The sequence below is a fragment of the Mirounga leonina genome, unplaced genomic scaffold (genome assembly GCF_011800145.1).
Source record: "Mirounga leonina isolate KUSES-001 unplaced genomic scaffold, KU_Mleo_1.0 Mir_115, whole genome shotgun sequence".
Classification (NCBI taxonomy): domain Eukaryota; kingdom Metazoa; phylum Chordata; class Mammalia; order Carnivora; family Phocidae; genus Mirounga; species Mirounga leonina.
The window spans coordinates 81,460,789-81,470,998 of NW_023270268.1; the positions used below are offsets into that span (position 1 = coordinate 81,460,789).

Below are 10,210 nucleotides of genomic sequence, written 5' to 3' on the forward strand. Positions count from 1 at the left end.
AAGAAAGAAAGAAAGAAAGAAAGAAAGAAAGAAAGAAAGAAAGAAAGAAAGAAAGAAAGAAAAAGAGGAAGGAAGGAAGGAAGGAAGGAAGGAAGGAAGGAAGGAAGGAAGGAAGGAAGGAAGGAAAGAAGGAAGGAAGGGTGGGTCTGTTTCCAGTACTGGCAGAGTGGGGAAAAAACAGACTAGGAAAAACAAACCTGAGTTGAAACCACAGTCTATGTACTTCTAACTAGACTTGTGAACCTGAGGAGCCCCACCCAGGCTGGCTAGACCTCAGCATCCTTTTGTGACAACTGGAGATATTAATGAGAACCCCTCTTGCTCTGGGGCTTGCTGTAAAGGTAAGATTCATTGAGTCGTATATCATTTACTCACTTCTTCACCAGTGACTGAGGAATTACAGTGACATGGGCAGGATGCTAGGCAATGAGAACGAATAAGAACAGGGCACAGCTCCTATCTTTAGGAACTCAGATGCTGGTCAGAAAGAAAAAGCACACAAACAGACATTATGTGACTCAGATTTTGGATGCCATTAAACACTTGAAAGATTCAACAATAAGCAAAAAGAAAGGATCATCGTTATAATTTAGTGTACAAAGTTTCTAGGGATTATGAATATGTTCTTAAAGGCATTAATGAATAAAATAATGACTTTTTGTTTACGGGCCATAAGATATGAAATGATGGGACTGGAACAGTTGGTGGTTCTCAACCCTGGCTGCACTTCAGAATCACCTAGGAGGTTAAAAACAAGCAAACAAAACTGATGACTGATATCTGGGCCCCACGGTAGACACAGTAAGTCAGATTTTCTGGGTGTACAGTATTAGCACATTTTAAAAATTCACAGGTGATTTCATTTTGCAGCTATGCTAAGAACTGCTGGCCTATGTAATCTCTAAACTCTAACATTTTGTGATTGGACTACAGATCCCATTTGTCTCGCGTCATTCTTCTCCTCTAGAAAGCCAAGTTTGGTCTTAGGCCTAAGGGCTCTCTCTACTGACCCCTGAGAAGTCATTTAAAAAGACCATAATCACTTAAACTCCAATTAAGAGACATTAACAACAGTATGATTAGAAGCAGGGAGCCAGGAGATATATAAATACCACAAATTAATCAAATGACTAACATTGGGCAGATAAAATAAGGAAGACTTTACAAAGTTTGTCTTTTCAGGCTCACTTGATTATGTAAAGACCAATGAACTTGGCTTAAACGCACATGTGAAACCATATTCAGGACATATTCAGGACTGAACCAGGTTAAATGTCTTTAAAGGTCCACTAGCTACCAAACATTTTGTTTCAATTTTAAAAGACTAGAAAAATTACTAAGGCTTTCTACTTTCTTGCATATTTTTCTCTGTCTAAAATGTATTTGCTTATAGGATTACCCTTGCAAGGTAGTAGTTCTAGATCAATAGTGGAGTTTGAGTACTCTAATAAAATTTTTCCTTGAGAATTCGAGAATAAAGTAGATAGCCTTATACAGATGGGTAATCAGGATCTTCATCATAGTGTAAAACTATTAAACAATAAATGATAACATGACTCAAATCTTCACCTTCGCATTCTATAGTGCTTTGTAGTTTGGGAATAGTATTATTTAATGCATATCAACTCTGCTTCTCCCCTAGCTCCTCTCCACCTCAGCAAAGGTACCACTCACTACTGAAGTGTTCAGCCAGGAATCATCCAGGCACCTTATTTGCTCTTGATTCAGATCTACCTATTATCAGATTCTGCTCATCCCACCTCCCACTCCTCTTGTCATAACCACCTCAACGGCCAGAAGGTTTCAAGTCAACATAATCTATAGCCTAGACCAGTGGTTCTCAATCTTGGGCTCAGGACCTTTTACACTCCTAAAAATTACTGAGTACCCTCAAAATCTTCTGTTTATGTGCTTTATATCATTTAATGCTTGCCATGTTTAGAACTTACAACAACATGTTTCAAATATTTATTTATTAAAAACAACAATAAGCCCATTAAATATTAATAATATAGTATGTCTAAATAAAACATAACTATAATATCCAAAATTTAAAAAAAACTGAAAAAGTAGTTTATAAGGCTTGCAAATCTTTTAAATGTCTGGCTTAATGAAATCACCTGGATTCTTAAAGTGCTTCTGCATTTAATCTCTTGCAATATGTTGTTGTGGTTGAAGTATATAAAGATAACCTGGCCTCACCCAGATACATGGTTGAAAAGGGAGGAAAATTTTAATAGCCTTTCCAGATGACTGTGGATATATTATATAATCTCTGGAAAACTCCACTGGACACTTGTGACAGAATGAAAAAAGTAAATAATCAGTATTAGGAAATGTTATTATGAAAATAATTTTGACCATGTGGACCCACTGAAAGGTTTTCAAGGAGCTCCCAGGGCCTCTGCACCACACTTTGAGAACTGTTGGTCCAAACTTATGCCCTAACCTCCTTATGATTCCTTAGCTCCCACTCTGGCTCTCCCGTGATCTGTTCTCTCCAAAGCCAGAGTGTCTGCTTAACTATGCAAGTCACATTATATCAGCCCCTATTTCTGACTCTTATGGATCCTAGATTAAAATAAAAAAAAAATCCCTCACAACTCAGCCCTTGCTAGGTTTTCCAACATTACTTGTACCCCTTGTTCTCATTATTCAATCTACACTCAATTCTCTCACCCCAATCTTCACGAGAAAGTTCTTCTCTTCTGCATTGAACATTCTTCCATCCCTCTTTGCCGCCTTATCCTTCAGAACTCAGCTTAAATGACTCTTCCTCGGAGAAATGTTTCTTAACCAAATGCTAGAGATAATATCTTCATTTTACAAGTCAGCAAACAGAGGTTCAAAGATATTAAGAAAGTTGCCTAAAGTTCTTACAAATAATATATCCAGAATATCCAGAATTTGAATTCAGATCCCACACCAAAGTCCATGTACTTAATCACTCTACTATAACATCACTTAAACAAGTAACTAAAAAGACATGAAAAGACAAAACGAGAAAAGACAGGACAGGCAGACTAAATCCTACAGGGCTCTCCTAACCTTGGTATTAACCTCTCTACATTCATAAATATCTGAAGCAATTGTTTATGCTGAAAGTCAAGAAAGCCTGCCCCTCTGGACCCAAGTCTCCCAGTGAGGGCTTGGATGCCCCAAGTCACACCCGTTAACATCTCTGAGGCTCCTGGCATGCAGAAACGTACAGCTCAGCCAGGATCCTGGGACCAGCACATAATAACCCAGCCACCAGTCTTTCTACTTCAAGTCTCCTTGCTAGAGATCCTCCCTGGGGGCTCTAGGTCACACACAAAGCAAAGCAAACCTGTCATCACACCCCACATTTCCTTGAACTCTTTCTCTGATTTACCCAAAAAGAGTTTCCCAGATTCAAGTCAAATTGAGTTATTCACAGTCAGCCTTCTTAGCACAAGGTAATAAAGATAAAGACAGATGACCTGCAGTGTGCAGAGTGGGGATCATGTGACAGCTTAGCTGCTTCCTGACTCCAGGAACCTGGACAAGTCTCCCTGCCACTTTGAAGAGTAGTTTTCTTATTACAAAGATGGGGCTAACCATATCAGTGGATTGCTAAAAAGAACAAAAGGGGTAAAAGCTATGAAGAAACTCTGTAAATCCTGAAGTCATATAGTCAAGTTAATTGTTATTATTAGAAGTAATTATATATGATTCATTTACAGACATTTTGTATCTAAGGCTCCTCCTTTTTATAGACGCTTAGAAGGTGGTGTTAGCTTGAGAGCCCTTATGATATGGTGGATCTTTCTTTACACAACAGGTAAAACTCTATAATTTGATGGGTAGGCCATCAAATAGAATCCAAAATGTAGTAAATTAACTGGGTCCCCTCTGTCTAATGAGGCTGTCTTTGAGAGTCCTCATAAAATCTATAATAATTCTAGGAGGAAAAGCCAATAGCAAACACATTTTGATGAAGCACTCAAGGAAGAGAAGAGAAAAAAGTAACCATAACCACTATTAACAAATTCCCCAAACCAAATCCACACTGAAATATCTATGCATAAATATGCTCTCACCAAGAACAGAAGCAATGTGGTGCTATACTAGGAAGGTGAGTACTTTTTCCTACATAGACTTTTTTTTTTTTAAAGATTTTATTTATTTATTCATGAGAGACAGAGAGAGAGAGAGGCAGAGGGAGAAGCAGACTATGGGGCAGCAGTCCCGATGTGGGACTCGATCCCAGGACCCTGGGATCATGACCTGAGCCAAAGGCAGACGCTTAACCATCTGAGCCACCCAGGTACCCCCTACATATACTTTTATGAGCCAAAGCTTTAGTTTCTAAAGATCTTCCAAAATATTCCAAATACAGAGACTGCCACATTTCCTGCAAATTGTTTTTCTAATTCTGTTCAAGAATATCAGCTTCATTAAAACTTTAAAGACTTAATTCTGAGTTATAGCTTGATGAGATCTCTGTGGGATGAAAGAAATCAAGAGATCAGAGTACCTGCTATTTTAAAATGTTTTTACAATGGAAACTTAATTTGTTGATGAGAATGCTTTGCTGTAGAGAAAATAGGATTAAAACACACACAGACACATACACACACACACACACACACACAAAATATCAGTTTAAATCCTAGGGTGGGTTTCTGAAGAGAAAAGCTTGTTTGTTTGTTTGTTTATTTTTTTTAACAGACATCAAGCCAATATCATTTAATTAGGCTGATTTTGTAGTTGAGACATGAGTCAGACTTTTAAAAAAGAAAATACAATAGATGGACTCTGAGAAACAAACTGAGGTTTCTAGAGGGGAGGGGGGTGGGGGATGGGTTAACCTGGTGATGGGTATTAAAGAGGGCACGTTCTGCATGGAGCACTGGGTGTTATACACAGACAATGAATCATGGAACACTACACCAAAAACTAATGATGTATGGTGATTAACATGACATAATAAAATTTTAAAAATGTAAAAAAAAAAAAAAAGTACTTGCTATGAATGTAAAGTATCACCCGTCATATGAAACTACTCTTGATCTATATATTGATCAGAACTATTTCAATTTGTAAAAATCTAATTTATGTTCCACAGATCCCATGATTAAGCATTATTTCCCCTTCTTCATCAATTTTCTTGTTGAAGTTTCTATTTTCTGTAATGTTTCCTTCATCTAAGTAAAAGGATGTGTTTGACAGTAAAATGTTGAATGAGTGTGTTGGTAAATTCTATACATCCACCAAAAGAAGTTGGAAGGATACTGAAATATTTTGAATAACCACAAGTTTTATAACAGTAGAAATAAGGACTCAGAAAAATAAGACCAATGAAAAGCAACGAAATTTAGTAAAAGATATAATCACTTATTTGATTTATTTTACCCACTCAATGTAAATAGACTACATCATTTTTAAAAGGGAGGGGCCTAGAAAACCAAATACTTAAGTCATGAAAAATATCTAATGTTTTTGAAGCTAGGAATTTTTCCTGATTGCTGATTTTTTTTAATGCTTTGGTTTAAGGGAAGGAATTAAATGATATATAAAAATAATAAAAAATTAAAAATCACATAAAATACATAGATTTAGGCTTATCTCATTACTCTGTGCTTCCCAGAGTGCTCTCATTTGAAAAATGAAAGAGTGATACAGGATGACCTCCAAGGTTCACGGCCTCTCCAACATTCCGAGAGTCGACAAACTCTTTTCCTTTTCTTGATTGTGGATGCTATTCATTACCTGCAGTAACTTTTGAGTCAAAATAGAAATGCTTTGGAGTGAACAATTTGTACAGGTGTTTCTATTCAAAAGTAGAACCAATGTTGGAAATGAATGAGCTATGTAATTCACGTGGATATACTAGTAACCTGGATGCAGCAAATAAAGTGGTGTCAACATGTTAGCACAATTTTTAGCAGGCCTGGCCCATACAGGTATTCCACACATGAATAATGACTCAAATAATAACACAATAATGCTCCCTTCTTTATCACAAGGTACACAAACAGAAATGTTCTAAAGGCTTTTTTATGGTTTGATGACTTCAGCCAACTTGCCAGGTCAAGGTCTCCAACATCTCATTTCCAAAGAGCTACAATCCACGCAGTGCCTAAGAGACTAACTATTCCTGCTTTCTTGCTATAATGCATGCTAGCTATAGGATGGTCATTTTGGAACCCTAATTGCCCGACTTAGCTTATACCACCTTCTACCAGTTACCTCTGTACTCTGCACTATTCTTGTTCTACTTAAAAAATAATAATAATAATAATAACAACAACAGCAGCAGCAACAGCAGCAATCCCTAATGGTAAAATAAATGCAAGATCTACAAAATTACTTCCATCCTTTAATAGAGGGCACCCAGTTTTCTTATACTACTTTTCCCAGTGTTGTGTTGTGAAGGGCACAGGCAAGATAAATCAACTGGATCTAGTTCTAGTCCCAATTGTGCCCCAGTCTAGCTACACAACCTTCTATAAACTACCAACTTGCCCTGATTCTAGGTTTTCGCATCTAAGTAAGGAGTTTGCTACACAATCCCAGGATAAGCCATCACATGTGCTCCTGGGATAGCATTATTAAAGCATCTGACATGCACCATGACACTGGAATTGCATGATGTGAGGTCCTGCACTGTCATCTCTCATTTTTTAATTGTGAATATCATGATTTTAAAATCTGAAACCTTTACCATGTAATTTCCGTACTCCCTCTGTGTTTATAAAGTTTCAACTTTATACATATCAGAACTTGGTGAACTAAGACAAGAAATTGAGAGGCACTCAATATGTCAGCCGTGAAATCAGAAAAACAGCTGTGGCCTTTCCCATCCAATGTTTCATTTAGTTTCACTGTCTCAGCTTCATTCCCTTGGCAAGTCTGGTCAATGGAACGTGTGTCTCAATGACAGAATTTCAGAGTGGAAATTCTTTATCAGGACAAGTTATTCCATTTCACACTTTCTTACCATTTGTGACTCAGTTTATAGTTCATAAGGGTATGACTTAGAAGGGCAAGTGATTTCAAGAATAATTCAACAATTAAGTGAAAGTAACATCAAATGCTTATAAAAGAGGTTCCCTCAAATAGCTTTTCTTTTTGGTGTTTAGCAACTTCCTCCCAATCCAGTTAAAGAATCCTCTCTGGAATTGAGATGTGGAAGGTGCTATCTCTCTATAAATAGGCTCATCCCATGCTATGTGAATCATGGTTGCTGACAGCAAATCAACAGACTAATTATTTGGCTTTGTTAGTAGTGATAATAGCACGCTAACATCTTTCTAAATCTTTTTCCGCACCCCACACTCCCATTCTTCTAAGCTAAGCTTCAGACCAAACTGAAGACCATGATGTACAGATACATGCATGTTGGCCTTGCACTGGGCATGTCTTAACAGGGCTTGTGATCTCTCAGCCAGATTATTATTGTGAGACTTTAGCTAAATAAAAGAAGTCACCAGCCAGGATCTTCTCTGCCAAGATGTACACTAAGTAAAAGAAAAAGAGGAGCAGATTAAATAAACACTGAAGAAAACAATAAACTCAGCAATTCCCTCAAATTCTATTTTCTAATGAGATGCTAAGGAAAGGGCCACAGGAAGCAATTTCCCCTATGTGAAATTAAGCCATGCAAATTGTTCACCTCCAGATCAACTTCCACAAGGATCAGGTGAGTTCAGCTCATCCATTCACAAATATCACCCACCTATCATTTTTACTGCCTTGTTCAGAACTGAGGAGGCTGGGTAGGATCTATTCACAAACATCACTTAATTATCCCAACTGGAGTACAAGAACATACTTCAAAGGCTGAAATATAAGAGTTACATTGAATTCAGAGCCTTGAAGTTCCTTGTAGACCACATAAGCCCTCAGAGAAGATGACCCCCAAATTATCCCTGCACAACAATACAAAGGATTTTATTTTCCCCTAATATGAATTATATACTCTATAAATATAGAACCCTAGTTTTCATAGAAAGCTTCACTTTATGAAATTAACAGCCTATATTAATTGTATGTAAACCAAAAGTGATTTTAGTAGGTCTCACCTTGGAATCATGATCTCTTTGTTTACTCCTGAAATTTACTATTTGATCAACATCCCAGAATAAAAGGAGTCCACTGTGAAGTGAATCATGACATAAAAACCCATGGGAAAAATGAAAATGAGGTGGTTTCTTCATAAGACTTAATCCTAAATTTCTAAACTAATTCTGAGCTTCACTGGTCCACACTTTCCAAATGTTTTCCTCACCCAAATGACCCTAGCCCATGTTTCATTTCTGAAACCCAGAAGAACATTACAGTCAGAATTGCAAAGATGCTAACCTAAACCAGTCAACTGATCACAGAGCAAGCCTTCTTTCTAGGCCATATTTCCTTTCAGTTGACCACACCAAGAGGAGAGTATCTGCAGATTGCAAATGACCAGGTGGGCCACACCCTGAGGATCAACAAAGTCTGCTGGAAGGACAAATCTGGGCAATTCCGCTTTCATTCTCTCAAGCTGGCCTGATTTGAGCTGGGAATAAGTACCCTGGAACTCAAGATATCCACTTTCCCTTTGTAAATAAAGATCACATCCAAGACCAACCATGTGAGTTTAGGAACAAAGAAGAGAATCAACTTCAGAAAGACCTTACCAAGAAAATCTCTGATAAGTCTAAAGTTTTGGGCTTTTTTTTTTTTTCTTTTTCCACCCTCCCTTAGGCCAAACTGCAGATACTATGGTGTTTCCTTAATGTCCCAAAAGAAAGTGAGTGTGCAAAGGATGGGAGCAATAGGGCAGAAATGTTAATGAGCAGAACCCTGAGAAACCAGAATACTGGAGAAAGACAATAGGAAAAAGAAGTCTGTAAAAGGAAGAGAAGGGGCATGCGGGGAAAGTGGGGAGGTGAGAACCCACTGGAATGTCTGAAAAGATGCCGTATCATGTGTTGCTGGAAGAAGAGTTACAAAAAGAAAAAAATTAAGCTCATCTGGTGTCTACTAAGTGTCTGTGTCCAGAACTATGCTAACTGTTATGGGAGATACAGGGAAGAAGGTTTTTTATATTTGGGTCCTCAGCAGGCAGTATAAGCCCTGGAAGGATAGAAGGATGGATGAGAAACAGAGAGAGAGACTGTGAATGAGATGGTTAATGCCTCAAGGATTCTACAGGCTTTATGGGACTCGGAGCATCTATATATGTAGCTCCCATCCTAGTCAAACCGTGGTTTCATAGAGATACAAAGTGTTTTCCTGAATATGGGACAAGAAGCTATTAACTGACAGAGGGTGATTGAAAGAGAGACATCTGGAAATTAAGGGAGAAGGGGGACCAGAATGGCACCAGGGGGGTCCTGGTTCCCTTCGGTGGGTGCCCCCAGGTGCTTTGCAAAAGAGGAGAGGGGTGTCAGCTCTGGGGAGCCCACCGCCTGGGCTTCTACTGACCTGGTCTCCGCCTCACTGGCCTCTTGCGGCCGCTGCAGAAGCGCACTTTGCTGAATACCCCGAGGACGTGCCTTTCGCACAGGGAGCGCCCGTCTTTGCTGGGGCTGGAGCGGCGCTTGGAGGCTGACACCCGGTCGCTGTTGGACTCCCTCGCCTGTCGCTTCTGCCGGATCAAGGAGCTGGCTATCGCCGCAGCCATAGCTGCTCAGCGCGGGCCCCAGGCCCCGCGCTCCACTGCGCCCTCGGGATCGCGCTCCACTTGGGCGAGGGCAGGACCTCGGCGGCCTGGAGGGACAGGGCAGGCGCGGGGAGGCAGTGCTAATATTTGAGGAGGCTGCAGTACCGAAAACCCGACGCCCACAAGGTTAGTCAGAGTCTGGGCAGTGGCGACAAAATGTGTGAAAATCCAGATGTAAACTTCCCCAATCGCTGGCAGCGGGGGCGGGGCGGTCCCAGGCCTTCCAGTTAACTAGATTCTTGCACCCCAAACTTGCACCCCAAGGCGATCTGCGTCCGAGGGGCAGTGGGGAGTTTGGTCACACTGCGTTCAGAGTAGCAAGTGGAAGGGTAAGAAGGATGTCCAAAACAACAAGCTGTGCCCCCGTTGGAGAGGCGCAAGCGTTGTAAGGTGTCCAAAGTATATCTACACATACATACATATAAAACCCGTTTACAAAGCAGAGTCTGGACCGAGGCGGGTAGCGTGCCCCCGGTAGAAAATACTAAAAAGTGAATAAAACGTTCCTTTAGAAAACAAGCCACCAACCGCCAGAGAGAA

The 10,210-nt window shown here is 39.7% G+C and overlaps 1 protein-coding gene across 1 annotated transcript in view; it reads right to left on the reverse strand.

Annotated features, from left to right (window-relative positions):
- FGF12 (fibroblast growth factor 12) overlaps positions 1 to 9,858 on the reverse strand; it is a 74,865-nt gene extending 65,007 nt beyond the window's left edge. The window contains exon 1 of the mRNA XM_034990722.1: positions 9,433 to 9,858. Within this exon, the coding sequence (XP_034846613.1) occupies positions 9,433 to 9,631 (199 nt within the window). The 5' untranslated portion in view covers positions 9,632 to 9,858. The remainder of the gene's footprint in view (positions 1 to 9,432) is intronic.
- Positions 9,859 to 10,210: the final 352 nt, after the last annotated feature.